Source organism: Pongo abelii, chromosome 20 (assembly GCF_028885655.2).
Source record: "Pongo abelii isolate AG06213 chromosome 20, NHGRI_mPonAbe1-v2.0_pri, whole genome shotgun sequence".
Classification (NCBI taxonomy): domain Eukaryota; kingdom Metazoa; phylum Chordata; class Mammalia; order Primates; family Hominidae; genus Pongo; species Pongo abelii.
Genome location: NC_072005.2, coordinates 44,912,997 through 44,931,427, shown reverse-complemented (window position 1 = coordinate 44,931,427; position 18,431 = coordinate 44,912,997). Strand labels below are relative to the sequence as shown.

Here is an 18,431-nt window from a genome sequence, read left to right as displayed (position 1 = left end):
TTTTTGTATTTTTAGTAGAGATGGGGTTTCTCCATGTTGGTCAGGCTGGTCTCAAACTCCCGACCTCAAGTGATCTGCCCGCCTTGGCCTCCCAAAGTGCTGGGATTACAGGCCTGAGCCACGGTGCCTGGCTTTTTTTTTTTTTTTTTTTTTTTTTTTTTTTTTTAAGACGGAGTTTCTCTCTTGGCAGCCAGGCTGGAGTGCAGTGGTGTGATCTCGGCTCACCACAACCTCCACCTCCTGGGTTCAAGCATTTCTCTTGCCTCAGCCTCCCAAGTAGCTGGGATTACAGGGGCATGCCACAACTCCCGGCTAATTTTTGTATTTTTAGTAGAGACAGAGTTTCACCACGTTGGCTAAGCTGGTCTCAAATTCCTGACCTCAACTGATCTGCCTGCCTCAGCCTCCCAAAGTGCTGGGATTACAGGTGTGGGCCACCATACCTGGCAGTACAGACACATACTTGCACACATGTGGGCATGAACACGCACAGTTATGCACCTTTGGTTAGACTCAAGTTCAGGCAGACACTCATTTACATACAAATACATACATAGTCACAGAAGTCAGGCACACACAAATATACACAACCAGTCACAAATTTTGCCTGCATCACACAGACATCCACACCCAGTCACAGACCCACAATCACACACACACTCAAGGATTCACCTATCACAGAAGGTTCCAATTCCTTGTTGTTTATTTGTGCATAATGTATAAAAGTAAAACAATAAACTCAGCCCTATGTCTCAGTCAGGGCTGCAGCTTCATAAATAAAGGGTGAGAGGAAATAAATTAAGGAAGGAGTAGGGCTCAGCACATAAATAAGGTGTGGGGTGTCAGGTGGACTCGGAGTGGGTTGACGTTCTCAGACACAGGTCCCCATTGGCCACACATTTGAGGTCTCGCGTGAGGAGGCGGAAGAGGTTGAAGGTGACAGACGCCTCCAGGCAGCCAGGGGACTCCTGTGGGGGAGGAGAGGATGGGTCAGGGGCCGTCCAGGGTCTGGGCTCCTATTGGCTCCCCAGACCCCAGTCCTTCTCTTCCTGGGTCACTCACCTTTTTGGGGGCCTCCTGGAGCCGGTGCAGCCAGTGGTGGAGGCGGCCCCGGGGCCTGGGCCCTGCCGTGGGCTGAGCCTGGATCTGTGGGCAGAAGAGGGTGGTCTGTGAGGCGGAGCCTGGGCCGCCGCAGGAGAAGGATGCTGCTCAGATCCCACAGACCTGGGTGCCCGGGCCCCAAGGACTCACACAGGCCTGGAGCTGGGAGAGGATGTGGTGCAGGGTGTGAAGGGGCTGGTCTAGGACGTCCTCCAGGGCTGGGCCAGCAGCGGCCTCCAGGACCTTCAGCGTCAGGGCCAGCTCAGCCTCCAAGGCCACAGGGCGCTCCCTCACCTGAGGAGAGGTGAGAAAGAGCAGGTGAGGGAGAACAGGCAAGAAGACCCAGTTAGTGGGGACAGGTAGGCAGTCCTGGGGAAGGTCGGTGACACAGTGCATGTGGTGGGGACAGGTGGAGGGATCTGGGGAGAAGGAGACAGGAGAGGGAAGACATGAGGAAGGATACAGGTGAGGCAGGATGGTCAAGGAGGCAGGTGAGGGGATAAGTGAAATGGAGACAAATGAAAGGGGACTTACGGGGGTCACAGAGGTTCCCTGGGGCGGGGTGGGGACAGGCGAGGAGAAAGCAGGTTGGGGGCACAGTAAGAGAGGGACAGTTGCATGCACAGAGAAGAAGGGTAGGGCTGGGTGTGGTGGCTCACGCCTGTAATCCCAGCACTTTGGGAGGCCGAGGTGGGTGGATCACTTGAGGTCAGGAGTTCGAGACCAGCCTGACCAACATGGTGAAACCCCGTCTCTACTAAAAATACAAAAATTAGCTGGGCATCATGGCACATGCCTGTAATCACAGCGACTCGGGAGGCTGAGGCAGGAGAATCACTTGAACCCAGGAGGCGGAGGTTGCAGTGAACCGAGATCATGCCACTGCACTCCAGCCTGGGCCATAAAGCAAGACTCTGTCTCAAAAAAAAAAAAAAAAAAAAATGAGAAGGGTGGATGAGAGGGGAGCATGAGCTGGATGAACGTCAGTGAGAGATAATGAGGGACAGGTGACGGGGCAGGTGAGAGGGAGAGGGAGTCAGTGTTGGGAACAGACAGGGAGAAGTGGAGCAGGACGAATGGCACAGGTGGAGGACAGACTAGGGACATTTGGGAGAGAAATGAAGACTGAGAGTGGAAGTGACAGGGACAGGTGAGCGAGCTAGGGAAGTGGGGCCGATGGGAGATGATAAAAGGGACCCAGGGGAAGGACAGAGTCAAGAGAGCAGTTTTGAAGTGGCAGGGGCACAGGACAGGTGAGGAGAGGTCCAAGGGAGTGAAGGACAAGGGCAACAAAGAAGGCTAAGGGGCCACTTAAGAAGAGAGGGGAGAGGGTCAAGGGAACGGTGAAGGGGGCCTGACTTCCAACTCACCTGGAGAAGCCTCAGGTCCCAATTCCCGGGGAAGACAGGACAGCTGCAACTCCAGTTTTTCAGCTTGAGTGACTCTTCCTAGAGAGCAAGGGCAGGGGTTAGCCCACAGCAGGATGGCTGGAAGCTAGTTCATAGCAGCAAGGATGAAGTTGGCCTGACAGCATGGGTTTAACCCAGTGCAGAAAGGGTAGAGGTTCGCCATAGTTGGAAGGCTAGAGGCTAGCCCACAGTAGCAGGGCAGTAATTGGGACACCCATAGAAGCGGTTAGCCCATAGCAACAGGAACTCACCAAGGCGTCCCTGGCCTTCTTGAAGCTCGCTAGCTCCTGCGGTGACAGAGATTTGAACCTGTCAATGTGGCAGCCCTTCCCGGTTGTGGTGGGCTTGGAAGTGGGGACAGGGCCTGCCACGGCCAAGCCTAGCACCAAAGTCACCAGCACCACAGTCCAAGCTGCAGCCATGGCTAAATCGCAACTGCTTCCCCAGCGGCATGGCTCTGCTTTTTAGCCACGCAAAATGGGCAATCCAAGATGATGTGTGTAAAGTGAAAAGGTAATTGGAAATGAGAATTTCCACTTTGACTTAAGAGGCATGAGTGGGCGGGGCCAGTCTGGGAGCCTGGTGAGGGAACAGGTGTGGGCAGGACCAAGTGAGCTCGGAGCTGCATCAAGAAGGAAAGAGAAACTGAAATCCTTAGAATTCCCTGGGCAGCTTTCAGCCAACTGGCCTCGGGGAGTCCCTGACGGAGGCTGAGATTACGGATAAGGCTACCTGAGTGGCAGAGAGAAAGCTTCTTTTTTATTCTAAATTAGCCAGGTGTGGTTGCATGCACCTGTGGTCTCAGCTACTCAGGAGGCTGAGGCATGAGAATCGCTTGAACGCGGGAGGCAGAGATTGCAGTGAGCCAAGATCATGCCACTGCACTCCAGCCTGGGTGATAGAGTGAGGTCCTGTTTCAAAAAAAAAAAAAGCTTGTTTTTTATTTTATTATTATTATTATTTGAGACGTAGTTTCGCTCTTGTTGCCCAGGCTGGAGTGCGATGGTGTAATCTTGGCTCACTGCAACTTCTGCTTCCCGAGTTCAAGCGATTCTCCTGCCTCAGCCTCCTAAGTAGTTGGGATTACAGGTGCATGCCATCACGCCTGGCTAATTTTTGTATTTTTAGTAGAGACTGGGTTTTACTATGTTGGTCAGGCTGGCCTCGAACTCCTGACTTCAGGTGATCTGCCCGCCTCGGCCTCCCAAAGTGCTGGGATTACAGGCATGAGCCACCGCCTTACTTTATTATTTATTTATTTATTTATTTATTTTTGTAGAGATAGGGGTCTCACTATGTTGCCCAGGCCAGTCTTGAACTCCTGGCCTTAAGCCATCCTCCTGCTTTGGCCTCCCGAAGTGCTAATATTAAAGGCATGAGCCACTGCTCCCAGCCAAGAAGGAGCTTCTGCCATTGGTTTAAGAATGTCCCATTAACTAATTTCAGTTCATGCTCCTAATGTTTCTCTGAGTAGTTATTTTTATAATTGTGATGGTTAATTTTAGGTGTCACCTTGACTGGTTAAGTTTACCAGATAGCTGGTGATGCGTTAATTCTGGGTATGACTCTGGGGTGTTTCCAGAAGAGATTGGCATTTGAATCAATGGACTGAGTAAGGAAGACCCGTTGTTACCCAATGTGGTGGGCACCATCCAATTGGCCGAGGGCCTGAATAGAACAAAAAGGCAGAGGAAAGGTGAATTTGCTCTCTCTTACGAGCTGGGATACCCTGCACCTGCCCTTAAACATCAGAACTCCAGGCTCTTTGGCCTTTGAATGCTGGGATGTGCAGCCGGGCATGGTGGCTCACGCCTGTAATCCCACCAGTTTGGGAGGCTGAGGCAGGTGGAAGGTGGATCACTTGAGGTCAGGAGGCCAACATGGTGAAACCCCATCTCTACTAAAAATATAAAAATTAGCCAGGCGTGGTGGCACAGGCCTGTAGTCTCAGCTACTCGGGAGGCTGAGGCAGGAGTATCGCTTGAACCCTGGAGGCGGAGGCTGCAGTGAGCTGAGATCATGCCACTGCACTCCAGCCTGGTCAACAGAGCGAGACTCCATCTCAGAAAAAAAAATGCCGGGACTTGCACTAGCTACCCCCTAAGTCCTGAGGCTTTTGTTCTTGAACTGAGCTGCACTACAAGCTTCCCTGGTTCTCCAGCTTGCAGATGGCCTGTTGTGGAACTTCTTAGCCTCCCTAATTGTCTGAGCCAATTCCCCTAATAAATCCCCTCCTCTCTCTCTCTCTCTCTCTCTCCCTCTCTCTCTCTCTCATCTATCTAGTCTCTATCTATCTATCTGTCTATCTATCTATCTATCTATCATCTATCATCTATCTATCTACTCTGTCTCTATCATCTCTCTAGTCTATATCTCTCTATCTATCTATTGTCTATTTATCCAAACATCCTATTTGTTCTGTCTCTCTGGAGAACCCTGAATAATACAATAATCATGCCCATTTTACTGGTGAGATAACTGAGGCATAGGAAGGCAAAGTGACTTGCCTAAGGTCCCACAGCGGGTTAGAGGCAGAGATGGGTTATGATCAGAGTCCTACGTACTTGCTCCCTATTCCACATGCAGCCCAGGTACAAGATGAGAACCTCTGGGGGTAGCAGGCCCACTTCTCCTTTCTGTCCCTCTGGGTAGCGTGGAAGGGGTAGGGAACTCCTTATTCGCTGGGGGCAAGCACATTTCCTGGGGACTGGAGGGGCTGCCTGGAGAGAAGGCGGGCGGTGAATGTGGTTGCCTTGCTATCATCATCCCTGCAGTAATAATAATTGTGTAGCAGGTAAGAAACTGCTCTGATGTGCAGACATTTCCTATTTTCACTCCTTTATTTTTTTTCTTAGCCCTTTGGTGCAGAAAGTTATTAATCATACTCTTCAGGTCATAACACAGGATCACAACTGGCCCACGAAAGACCCTCCAAGGCTTTTACTCCTCCATTGCCAATTCCCATTCCCACCGCACCCCCACAGACACCCACTATACTGCACTTGATAAATAGCTGCAAAGATGTATCTTTATAATTTGTGATTTCGTGTGTGTATGTGTTTCCAATGTACATAAGTGGAATTGTGCTATAAATCTTCTACTTCTTTCTTTTTTATTTTTTAAGTTAACACTGCTTCTGAGATCTCTTCACAAGCTGTGTACATCAAGTTTCCTGTGCACTGTATTTCATGGTATATACAACCACAGCACTTTTACTTACCTATTCCCTCAGTGATGGACACTTAGGTTGCCTCTAGCTCCCCATTACCATAAGGCTCACACCTGTCCTCTGGGTGGGAGGCTTTCTGGAATATACGGTAGCACACCAGCTGATGCCCTCTACTGTATCCCCTCGGCTTGTGGATATGGTGGTCAGTTCCCACACAGGCTGACAGTTTCCTGCCGCACGTGCTTGGATCTTTCTGCTTCTCTGCTGGAGATCGAGGCATTTCTACTACCTGCATGCAGAATGGACTGGAAGTAGCAGGATTGATTCCCCCAGTAGCAGTCCTCAAACAGTGAGGGCTCAAAGCAATGGAATAAATACTGCAGCTTCCCTTTTCCTCAGAGGGTCAATTCTCGGGTGACTTCTACATGACTCCTTGATCTTCTGATGGTCCCCAGAACAAATTACCTCTAGCTGCTCACAGCAGTAGACTTTTTAGGGGCTGGAAGTAGGGTGGGTCAAATTAGGGGACCAGAGTCAAAATTTAAGCAGGGGGCCAGGTGTGGTGACTCACACCTGTAATGCCAGCATTTTGGGAGGCTGAGGTGGGCAGATCACCTGAGCCCAGGAGTTCGAGACCAACCTGACCAACATAGCGAAACTCTGTTTCTACTAAAAATACAAAAATTAGCTGGGCGTGGTGGCATGCGCCTGTAATCCCAGCTACTCAGGAGGCTGAGGCACAGGAATCGCTTGAGCCTGGGAGGCGGAGGCTGCAGTGAGCTGAGATTGTGCCACCGCACTCCAGCCTGGGTGACAGAGTGAGACTCTGTCTCAACAAACAAACAAACAAACAAAAATTAAGGAGGTGCTCACTCTGAGTCAGGGAAGTGCTCTAGGTGCCTCCCTCTACTCCAGACTCTGCACCATTTATTGGCTTTTTGCTCTTCCTGGCTCAGTTTCCCCACTCGCTTGTGCTTCTGGGAAACAGCTCCCAAATAAGCCACCTGCACCTCTGGCTTCTGGATATGCTTTTGGGAGAACCCGAACTGAGGATTGCTGGGTCACAGGTCGTACCTGTGCTTATATGGTCTAATCAGTGCTGTTCATTAGAACTTGCTGCAATGACAGAAATATTATGCATCTTTACTGTCCAATGTGGCTGTTAGGTATTTAAAATTTGGCAAGTGCAATGCAGGAACTGAATTTTCATTTTATTTCATTTTATTTAAATTTAATTACTGTATGTGGCTAGTGGCTATCATGATGGGCAGCACAGCTCTACATATTCATCCTTTGCTCTCCCAAATAGTTGCACCTGTATCCCTCTCTCCAGAAGTGCTGGAGGGTCCTATATACTGGCAATACTGTAGCCTCCCCAACACTTGGATCTGATTTAGATGATGAGATCCTGGGGCTTGCATCTGAGCCTGCCACAGTAGATGAGATTTTTGAGGTTGAGGAAAGACATGAGTCTATTTTGCATGTGGAAGGAATATAAATAATTTGTGGCCAGAGGGCCGACTGTTAAAACATGTCTTTGGCCTGACATGATTGTTCATGCCTATAATCCCAGCACTTTGAGAGGCTGAGGAGGGAGGATTGCTTGAGCCCAGGAGTTCGAGCCCAGCCTGGGCAACATAGCAAGACCTCATCTCTACAAATTAAAAAAAAAAAAAAAAAGGGCTGGGCGTGGTGGCTCACACCTGTAATCCCAGCAGTTTGGGAGGCTGAGGCAGGCAGATCATCTGAGGTCAGGAGTCTGAGACCAGCCTGGCCAACAGGGTGAAACCTGTCTCTACTAAAAATACAAAAATTTAGCCAGGCGTGGTGGCGCTACTCTGGAGGCTGAGGCACGAGAATCACTTGAACCCAGGAGGTGGAGGTTGCAGTGAGCTGAAATCATCACTCAGCCTGGGTGACAGAGTGAGACTCTGTCTCAAAAAAAAAAAAAAAAAAAAAAAAAGAGGACAAGCATGTGGCATGTGCCTGTGGTCCCAGGTACTTGGGAGGCTGAGATAGGAGGATCTCCTGAGTCCAGGAGTTTGAGGCTGCAGTGAGCCATGATTGTGCCACTGCACTCCAGCCTGAGTGCCAGAGTGAGACCCTGTCTCAAAACAAACAAACAAACAAACAAACCCAAACCAAAAAAATATGTTTTCAAAGTCTTTGGCCCTTTCCCCATTGAGAAGTGAGTTTGACCCCTTCCCTTGAGTCTGGACTGGCCCTAGTGGCTCATGTGTAACCATAGGTGCTGCATGACCTCCAAGGCGAAGTCGGAAAAGGATAAGAACCTTTCACTTGGTTCTCCTGAGACGATCACTCTGGAAAGGCTGGGTACCATGCTAGAGGGCTCTGAGAATACTGTGCTTCCACTTTCACTTGGTATCAACTGCCAACCATGTGACTTAGACATCTTGGATGTTACTAAACTTTGGATGTTTGTTCTCTCCAAATCTCGCGTTAAAGTTTAATCGTGGCCAAGTGCAGTGACTCACGCCTGTAATCCTAGCACTTTGGGAGACCAAGGCAGGCGGATCACTGGAGGTCAAGAGTTCAAGACCAGCCTGGTCAACATGGTGAAACCTTCTCTCTACTAAAAATACAAAAATATTAGCCAGGCGTGGTGGCACATGCCTGTAGTCCCAGCTACTTGGGAAGCTGAGGCAGACAATCGCTTGAACCCAGGAGGTGGAGGCTGCAATGAGCTGAGATCATGCCACTGCACTCCAGCCTGGGTGACAGAGTGAGACTCTGTTTCAAAAAAAAAAAGTTTAATCCCCAGTATGGCAATGTTGGGAGGTAGAGCTTAGTCGGAGGTGTTTGGGTCCTGGGGGCAGATCCCTTGTGAATGGTTTGGTGCCATCCTTGAGGTAATGTGTGAGTCCTCACTCTATTAGGTTTCTCAAGAGCTGCTTGTTAAAAAGAGCCTGGCACCTCTCTTCTCTCTTGCTTCCTCTCTTGCCACATGGTCTCCACACATGAAGCTCCCCTTTGCCTTCCATCCTCAGTGGAAGCAGCCCGATGCCCTCACCAGCAGCAGATGCCAGTGCCATGCATCTTGTACAACCTGCGGAACTGTGAGCCAAATAAGTCTCTTTTCATTATAAATTGCCCAGCCTCAGGTATTCCTTTATAGCAACACAAATGCACTAAAACAGATATACAGCCCAGCTTTCAGGTCACCTAAACGATGGTGGGAGACCTATCACCTCTAAATCCCACCCCACCAAGGACCCTACACAGCCATTTTTACTCTACCACTGTCCTGGGGCCCAAGGAGCAAAGGAATTATACCTGCACACATAGACAATTTCTTCTTTTATGTACAAATGGGCTTGTTTGTGTGTGTGTGTGTGTGTGTGTGTGTGTGTGTGTGTGTGTCTCGTTACAATTACTACGTAACAAATTACCCAAAACTTGTGATTTGTTCACTGTGTAAGGTGACTAGCACCAGAAATGTGCGAACAGAGCTCTGATTATTGCCTCAGCAATGACAAGATTAAAAAAGAAACCAGCATTTCATAATGTAATGTCTCAAAAGTCCAGGATACAAGAGAAAATAACTTGTTATACTCATCATCTCAAGAACCAGGAAAATCTCAAGTGGAATGGGAAAAGCCAATCAATAGATGCCAACACTAAAATGATACAAATATTGAAATTATTGGACAAAAATATTTTAAAAATTTTTATTTATTTGCTTTTTAAGATATGGGTGAAATCTCACTTTGTTGCTCAGGCTGGCCTCAAACTCCCGGCCTCAAATAATCTTCCCTCTTTGGCTTTCTGAGTAGCTGGGATTACAGGTGTGAGCCACCATGCCTGGCTCTCTGACAATAATTTTAAAGTAATTGTCATAAAAATGCTTCAACAAACGATCATGAATATTTTTGACACAAATTTTTTTTTTTTTTTTTTGAGACAGAGTCTTGCTCTGTTGCCCAGGCTGGAGTGCAGTGGCGTGATCTCGGCTCTCTGCAAGCTCTGCCTCCCGTGTTCATACCATTCTCCTGCCTCAGCCTCCTGAGTAGCTGGGACTACAGGCACCTGCCACCACGCCTGGCTAATTTTTGTATTTTTAGTAGTAGAGACGGGGTTTCACCGTGTTAGCCAAGATGGTCTCGATCTCCTGACCTCGTGATCCACTCGCCTCAGCCTCCCAAAGTGCTGGGATTACAGGAGTAAGCCACTGCGCCCGGCTGACACAAAAATTTTTAATAGAAAGTTTCATCAAAGAAATAGAAGATATAAAGAATTGAGTGGAAATTTTAGAACAGAAAAATATAAGAACTGAAAAATACAAGAACTGAAGTAAAACTCACTGAAAGGGCCAAATAGCAGAATGGAGATGACAGAAGAAAGAATCAGTAAACTTGAAGATAGGTCAATAGAAATTACTCATTCTGAACAACAGAGAGTAAGTAGCAAATAGATTGAAGTATGAACAAAAGATAGAAGTAGATTTTTAAAAATGAAAAGAGCTCCAGGGAGGTGGAAGTTGCAGCAAGCCAATATCGCGCCACTGCGCTCCAGCCTGGGGGACAATGTGAGACCCTGTCTCTGAAAAAAGAGAAAAGAAAAGAGCTCCAGGGACCTTTAGTACATTAAGTTTTAACACTCACATCACTGATGTTCCAGAAGAACAGAAAGAAAGTGGGGACGGGCATGGTGGCTCATGCCTATAATTTCAGCACTTGGGGGAGCCAAGGTGGGTGTATTGTTTAAGCTCAGGAATTTGAGACCAGCCTAGGCAACATGGCGAAACCCTGTCTCTACCAAAAATACAAAAATTAGCCAGGCGTGGTGGCATGTGCCTGTGGTCCCATGGTCCCAGCTACTTGGGAGGCTGAGGTGGGAGGATCACCTGAGCCAGGGAGATGAGGCTGTGGTGAGCCGTGACTGCACTCCAACTGGGGTGATGGAGCGAGACTTTGTTCCCCCACCACAAAATAAAGATATCTATATATTTATAAATCAGGGAGGATAAAGGGACCTAAATTGTAATGTTTCCTACATTTCATTTGAAGAGATAAAATATTAATACTATTGCATTGTGATGTTATATATATATATAGTAATTCCAGAGAAACCACTAAAAAGCTACATAAAGAGATATACTAAAAAAAAAAACAAAACTATAGATAAAGCTAAATGAAACACTAAAAAAAACTTAGTAATCCACAGGAGGGCAATGAAAAGGAAACAGAAGAATAAAAAACAAAAGGAACAGAAGAAAAATAAGATGGGAGACCTAAGTTCTAATATATCTGTAATTACATTAAATGCAAATGGTTTATATACAGAGATTGGCAGAATATATTTTAAAAAACTGTATGCTGTCTACAGGAAACTCATTTCAAATATAATGACATAGGTAGGTTAAAAGTAAATGGATGGAGGCCAGGCGTGGCGGCTCATGCTTTAATCCCAGCATTTGGGAGGCTGAGGTGGGCGGCTCACTTGAGGTCAGGAGTTTGAGACCAGCCTGGCTAACATGGCGAAACCTTGCCTCTATCAAAAATACAAAAATTAGGCTGGGCAGGGTGACTCATGCCTGTAATCCCAGCACTTTGGGAGACCGAGGAGGGCTGATCACCTGAGGTCAGGGTTTCCAGACTACCCTGGCCAACATAGCAAAACCCTGTCTCTACTAAAAGTACAAAAAATTAGCCAGGTGTGGTGGCAGGAGTCTGTAATCCCGGCTACTTGGGAGGCAGAGGCAGGAAGAATTGCTTGAACCTGGGAAGTGAAGCTTGCAGTGAGTCAAGATTGTGCCACTGCACTCCAGCCTGGGCGATAGAGTGAGACTTCATCTCAAAAAAAAAAAAAAAAAAAAAATTAGCCAAAATGAATGAGGACAAAAATACAACATATAAAAACTCGTGATTGGACATAGTGGCTCATGCCTGTAATCTCAACAATTTGGGAGGCTGAGGTAGGAGGATCATTTGAGCCCAAGAGTTCAAGACCAGCCTGGGCAACATAGCGAGACACTGTCCTACAAAAAATTTAAAAATTAGCTGGGTATGGTGGTGTGCACCTGTAGTCCCAGCTACTTCCAGCCTGGGCAACATAGGGAGACACTGTCCTACAAAAAATTTAAAAATTAGCTGGGTGTGGTGGTGTGCACCTGTAGTCCCAGCTACTTGGGAGGCTGAGGAGGGAGGATCACTTGAGCCCAGGAGGTCGAGGGTGCAGTGAGCAGTGATAGCACCACTGCATTCCAGCCTGGGTGACAGAATGAGACCCTGTCTCAAAAAAAAAAAACCAAAAAAAACCAGGAAGAAAACCTCCTCAAAACTTGTGGGATACAACTAAAGCAGTCTTAGAGAGAAGTTTATAGCACTTAATGCTTATATTAAAAATGAAGAAAGGGCCAGATGTGGTGGCTCACGCCTGTAATCCCAGCACTTTGGGAGGCTGAGGTGGGTGAATCACTTGAGGCTGGAAGTTCAAGACCAGCCTGGCCAACATGGTGAAACCTTGTCTCTACTAAAAATACAAAAATTAGCCAGGTGTGGTGGTGCACACTTGTAACCCCAGCTACTTAGGAGGCTGAGGCACAAAAATCGCTTGAACCTGGAAGGCAGAGGTTGCAGTGAGCTGAGATGGCGCCACTGCACTCTAGCCTGGATGACAGAGCGAGACTCTGTCTCAAAAAAACAAAAAAATGAAGGAAAAGTCTCAAATTACTAAACTAAGCATTCACCTCAAGAAACTAGAAAAAGCTAAATAAACTCAAGTCAAGCAGAAGGAAAGAAATCATAAAGAGGTGGAGAAATCAATTACGTAGAAAACAGAAAAACAATAAAGACAATAAAATCAAAAGCTGGTTCTTTGAAAAGATGAATAAAATTGATAAACTTTTAGCAAGACAGAAGAAGAGAAAAGAGAGAAGACACAAATGACCACTATCACTACAGACCTCATGGACATTAAAAGAATAATAAGGGAATACTGTGAATGAGTCTATGCATATAAACTCAACTTAGACTATATGGACAAATTGCTCAAAGACCACAAACTACCAAAGCTCACCTAAGATGAAATAGATATTATGAGTAGTCTTACAACTATTTAAAAAATTTGATCTCTAATTAAAACTCTTCCAAGAAGGAAATCTTTGTGTCCAGATGGTTTCACCGTAGAAATCTAGCAAACAATTAAAGAAGAATTGATACCAATTCTTTAGTATCGCTTCCAGAAAACAGAAGAGGAAGCAATACTTTCCATTTCATTTTATAAAGTCAGCATTATCTTGATTCCAAAACCAGACAAAGATAGAATGAAAACAAAGAAAAAGGGAAGCTATAGACCAGTATTTTCCTTTTCTTTTCTTTTCTTTTTTTTTCTGAGACAAGGTTTCACTCTTTTACCCAGGTGGGTGCAGTGGCATGATCACAGCTCGCTGCAGCCTCAACCTCCCGGGCTCAGGTGATCCTCCCACCTCAGCCTCCTGAGTAGCTGGGACTACAGGTGCCCACCACCACGCCTGGCTAATTTTTGGATTTTTTGTAGAGACAAAATTTCGCCATGTTGCCCAGGCTACTCTTGAACACCTGGGCTCAAGTGATCCTCCTACCTTGGCCTCCTAAAGTGCTAGGATTACAGGCATGAGCCACGGTGCCCAGCTTAGACCAATATTTTTTATGAATGTACATACAAAAAAAGCAAATCTTATACGGCAATAAAAAATATGTAAAAATAAGTATGTTGCCATATGAATTGAACAAGGACTTGGGGAGGCCAAGGTGGGCAGATCATTTGAGGTCAGAAGTTCGAGACCAGCCTGGCCAACATGGAGAAACCCCATCTCTACTAAAAATACAAAAATTAGCAGGGTGTGGTGGTGCATGCCTGTAATCCCAGCTACTCGGCAGGCTGAGGCAGGAGCATGGCTTGAACCCGGGAGGTAGAGGTTGCAGTGAGTCAAGATTGTGCCACTGCACTCCAGCCTGGGCAACAGAGCGAGACTCCATCTCAAAAAAAAGGACAGAACAAGGACTCATGCAGACACTTCTAGACCTATATTCACAACACTGTTATTCACAAAGATGGAAACAACCTATGTGTTCATGAACAGATGAGTGAATAAACAAAATGTGGTATGTACATACAATGAAATATTATTCACATATAAAAAGAGTGAAATTCTGATACATGCTACTATATCGATGATCCTTGAAACCATTATGGCTAAGTGAAGTAAGCCAGACACAAAAAAGACAAATATTTTATGACTCTACTTATAGGAAATATCGAGAATAGGGAAATTCATAGAGGCAGAAAGGAAATTAGAAATTACTTAGGGCTGGGTGAGGAAGGGATATTATTTGCTTTATGCATACGGGTTTTCTGTTTAGGGTGTTGAAAAAAATTTGAAAACACACAGTGGTGATGGCTGCACACCATTGTGAATGTAATTAATATCACTAAATTGTACACTTAAACATGGTTAAAATGGCAAATTGTACGTTATATTAGGTTGAAGCAAAAGTAATTGTGGTTTTTATCATTAAAAGTAATGGCAAAAACCGCAATTACTTTTGCACCAACCTAATACATATTTTACTGCAGTTAAAGGTCGAAAAGTTAATCTCACTAGAAGAATGGTGGTCCAAACTAAATAAACATGTTTCACGTTAAAGAAAAATTATACATCATGACTATGTGGGATTTATTCCAGGAATGCAAGGTTAGCCAAATATTTTGCAATTTCTCAATGGGATTCATCATACTAACAGGCTGAAAAAGAAAAATCATGCATAAAAAGCATTTGACAAAATCTAACATCCATTCCTGATATAAAAAACTTTCAGAAAACTAGAAATTGAAGGAAACTTTCTCAGCCTGATAACAAAATTTATGAAAAACCTTCAGCTAGCCTCAAAATGGTGAAATACTTGTTGCTTTTCCTCCTAAAAATCACAAGCAAGGCAAATATACTCATTCTCCCCCCTCATTATTTCATTATTTTCATTGGGATGAAATACACATAATATAAAATTTACTATCGTAACCTTTTTTTTTTTTTTTTTTCCTGAGACAGAGTTTTGTTCTTGTTGCCCAGGCTGGAGTGCAATGGCGCAATCTCAGCTCACTGCAACCTCTACCTTCTGGGTTCAAGCGATTCTCCTGTCTCAGCCTCCTGAGTAGCTGGGATTACAGGTGCATGCCACCATGGCTGGCAAATTTTTGTATTTTTAGTAGAGACAGGGTTTCATCATATTGATCAGGCTGGTCTTGAACTCCTGACCTCAGATGATTTGCCCACCTTGGCCTCCCAAAGTGCTGGGATTACAGGTGTGAGCCACTGTGCCTGGCCTATCATAACCATTTTTAAGTATACAATTCAGTGGCATTAAGTACATTACATTGTTGTGCTACCATCCATACCATCTATCTCCAGAACTCTTTTCATCTTGCAAAACTGGAAGTCTTTACTTATCAAACAATAACTCCCATTCCCCTCTCCTCGAAGCCCCTGGTAACTGCTATATTACTGTTTCTCTCTATGAATTTGACTACTCTATATGCCTCATATAGGAAGAATCATATATTTGTCCTTCTGTGACTGGCTTATTTCACTTAGCATAATAGCCTTAAGGTTCATTCATATTGTAGCACGGGTCAGAATTTTCTTTTTTTTAAGGCTGAATAATGTTCTGTTGCATGTATATATCACATTTGTCTTATTCATTTATCAGTCAATAGACACTTGGAATGTTTTCACCTTTTAGTTAGTGCAAATAATGCTGCTATGAACATGGGTGTACAAATACCTCTTTGAGTCCTTGCTTTCTGTATTTCTTTAGGGTATGTACACAGAAATGGAATTGCTGGATCATATGGTAATCCTATTTTTAATTTTTTGGGGAATTGCCATACTGTTTTCCATAATGGCTGTATCATTTTACATCTCACCAACAGTGTACAAGGGTTCCAATTTCTCCATGTCCTTGTCAGCATTTGTTATTTTCTGTTTTTGTTGTAGCTATCCTAATGGGTGTGATGTCTCATCACTCTTATTTAACATAGTGTCAGAAGTCCTAGGCAATGCAATAAAGCAAAAATAAAATAAAATACACAGAGATTGCAAGGGAAGAAATAAAACTCTCCTTATTTGTAGATGGCATGATTATGTATAAAGCCCCAGGAAACTACAAGAACTCCTAGAACTAATAAGTGAGTTGATCAAAGCCACAAGATACAACATGAACACACAAAATCAATTATATTTATTTATACCAGCAATAAATATTTGGAAACTAAAATTAAAAATACAATTCCACTTACAATTACTAAAAAACACTTAGGTATAAATCCAACAAAACGTGAATAGGATTTGCATGCTAAAAACTGTAAAACCTGGATGAAAGACATCAAAACATATCTAAATTAAGGGACAGATACACCATGTTCATGGATTGGAATGCTCAACATAGTAAAGATGTCAATTCTCTTCGAAGTAATCTGTAATTCAATGCAATTCCCATAAAAATTCCAAGTTTTTTTTGGTTTGTATAGACAAGCTTATCTTAAAATTTATATAGAAAGGCAAAGGAACTAGAATAGCTGAAACAATATTTAAAAGGAAGAATGTAGGAGGAATCACACTTGCTGATTTTGAGATTATTATATAACCATGATAGTCAAGACAGTTTGATATTGGTGGAAGCACAGACGCATAGGTCAATGAAACAGAAGAGAACCCAGAAATAGAACCACATAAGTATGCCCAAATGAATTTTGACCAAGGTACAAAAGCAACTCAATATAGAAAAGATAGTCTTTTCAACAAATGGGCAATGAGACATCATTAGTGAAAAGTATGAATATCAGCCAAAACCTCACACCTTATATAAAAATTAACTCAGGGCCTGGCATAGTGGCTCATGCCTGTAATCCCAGTACTTTGGGAGGCCAAGGCAGGTGGATCACCTGAGGTCAGGAGTTTGAGACCAGCCTGGCCAACATGGTAAAGCCCCATCTGTAATAAAAACACAAAAATTATCCTGGCGTGGTGGCAGAGGTCTATAGTCCCAGTTACTTGGGAGGCTGAAGCATGAGAATCACTTGAATCTGGGAGGCAGAGGTTGCAGTGAGCCAAGATCCTGCCACTTCATTCCAACCTGGGCAACAGAGTGACACTCTGCTCAAAAAAAAAAAAAAAAAAAAAAGAATAAAAAAGAAAATTAACTCAGGATATATCATAGATCTTAATGTAAAATGTAAGACTGTAAACTTTAAAAACAGAACATAGAAGAAAATCTTTATAACTTAGGGTTAGGCAAAGAGTTTCTAGACTTGATACCAAAAGCATGATTTTTTTTTTGTTTTGTTTTTGTTTTGTTTTTTTGAGATGGAGTTTCACTCTGTCACCCAGGCTAGAGTGCAGTGGCGCCATCTCGGCTCACTGCAACCTCCCGGGTTCAAGCGATTCTCTTGTGCCTCAGCCTCCTGAGCAGCTGGGATTACAGGCACATACCACCACACCCAGCTAATTTTTGTATTTTTAGTAGAGGCAGGGTTTCACCATGTTGGCCAGGCTGGTCTCAAACTCCTGAGTCAGGTGATCTGCCTGCCTCAGCCTCCCAAATTGCTGGAATTACAGGCATGAACCACCGCTCCCAGCCAGCATGATTCTTTAAAAAACAAAAAGGGGCGAGGTGAGGCAGCTCATGCCTGTAATCCCAGCGCTTTGGAATGACAAGGTGGGAGGATTGCTTGAGTCCAGGAGTTCAAGACCAGCATGTGCAACATAGTGAGACTGTTTCTTTCTTTTTTTTGAGATGGAGTCTCACTCTGTCACCAGGCTGGAGTGCAGTGGCGCAATCTTGGCTCACTGCGACCTCTGCCTCCCAGGTTCAGGCAATTCCCCTGCCTCAGCTTTCCGAGTAGCTGGAACTACAGGCATGTGCCACCACACCCAGCTAATTTTTTGTGTTTTAGTAGGGACAGGGTTTCACCATGTTGGCCAGGATGGTCTTGATTTTCTAACCTCATGATCTGCCTGCCTCTGCCTCCCAAAGTTCTGGGATTACAGGTGTGAGCCACCGTGCCCAGCCAGTGAGACTGTTTCTACAAAAATAAAAAAATTAGCTGGGCATGGTGGCGCACGCCTGTAGTCCTAGCTACTTGGAAACTTGAGGTGGTAGGTTTGCTTTATCGAGACCCCGTCTCTAAAACAAAAAAGGATCAATTGGACTTTATTAAAATTAACAACTTTTGTTCTGCAAAAGGCCCTGTTAAAGGATGAGAAAACAAGACCCTGGCTGGAAGACAATATTCGCAAATCATGTATTCAGCAAGGACTAGTATCTAGAAAAAAATATATATTATTCTCAAAACATCCATAAAAACAAGAAAAAATCCAATAGAAATGGGCAAAAGACATGAACAGACAGTCAAAGAGGCTACACAGATAGTAAATAAACACATGAAAATATGTCAATATCACTAGCCATTAGGGAAATGTGAATTACAACTAAGATGAGATACCAGTACACCCCTATTAGAATCAGTAACAGTAATACCAATAGGACCAAATGCTGCTGAGGACATGAAGAAACCCAATCTTCCACACACCACTGGTGAAAATGTAAAATGATACAGCCATTCTGGAAAACAGTGGCACTTTCTTAAAAATTTAAGTGTATACTTACCACATGACTCAGCAACCACACTCCTGTGCATTTATCCTAGAGACATAAATATGTATGTCTGCACAAAAAGCTGATACAAATATTCAT

General features: G+C 44.6%; 1 protein-coding gene across 1 annotated transcript; it reads right to left on the bottom strand.

Annotated features, from left to right (window-relative positions):
* Window positions 1-505: 505 nt before the first annotated feature.
* On the bottom strand, window positions 506-2,947 carry LOC100460595 (interferon lambda-1). The gene is made up of 5 exons (XM_002829198.3): window positions 2,762-2,947; window positions 2,472-2,549; window positions 1,252-1,395; window positions 1,063-1,146; window positions 506-968 (listed from the first exon to the last, which is right to left on the bottom strand). The coding sequence occupies exons 1-5, from the start codon at window positions 2,930-2,932 to the stop codon at window positions 843-845; spliced, it is 603 nt and encodes a 200-aa protein (XP_002829244.2). The 5' UTR covers window positions 2,933-2,947; the 3' UTR covers window positions 506-842.
* Between the last annotated feature and the right edge of the window lie 15,484 nt (window positions 2,948-18,431).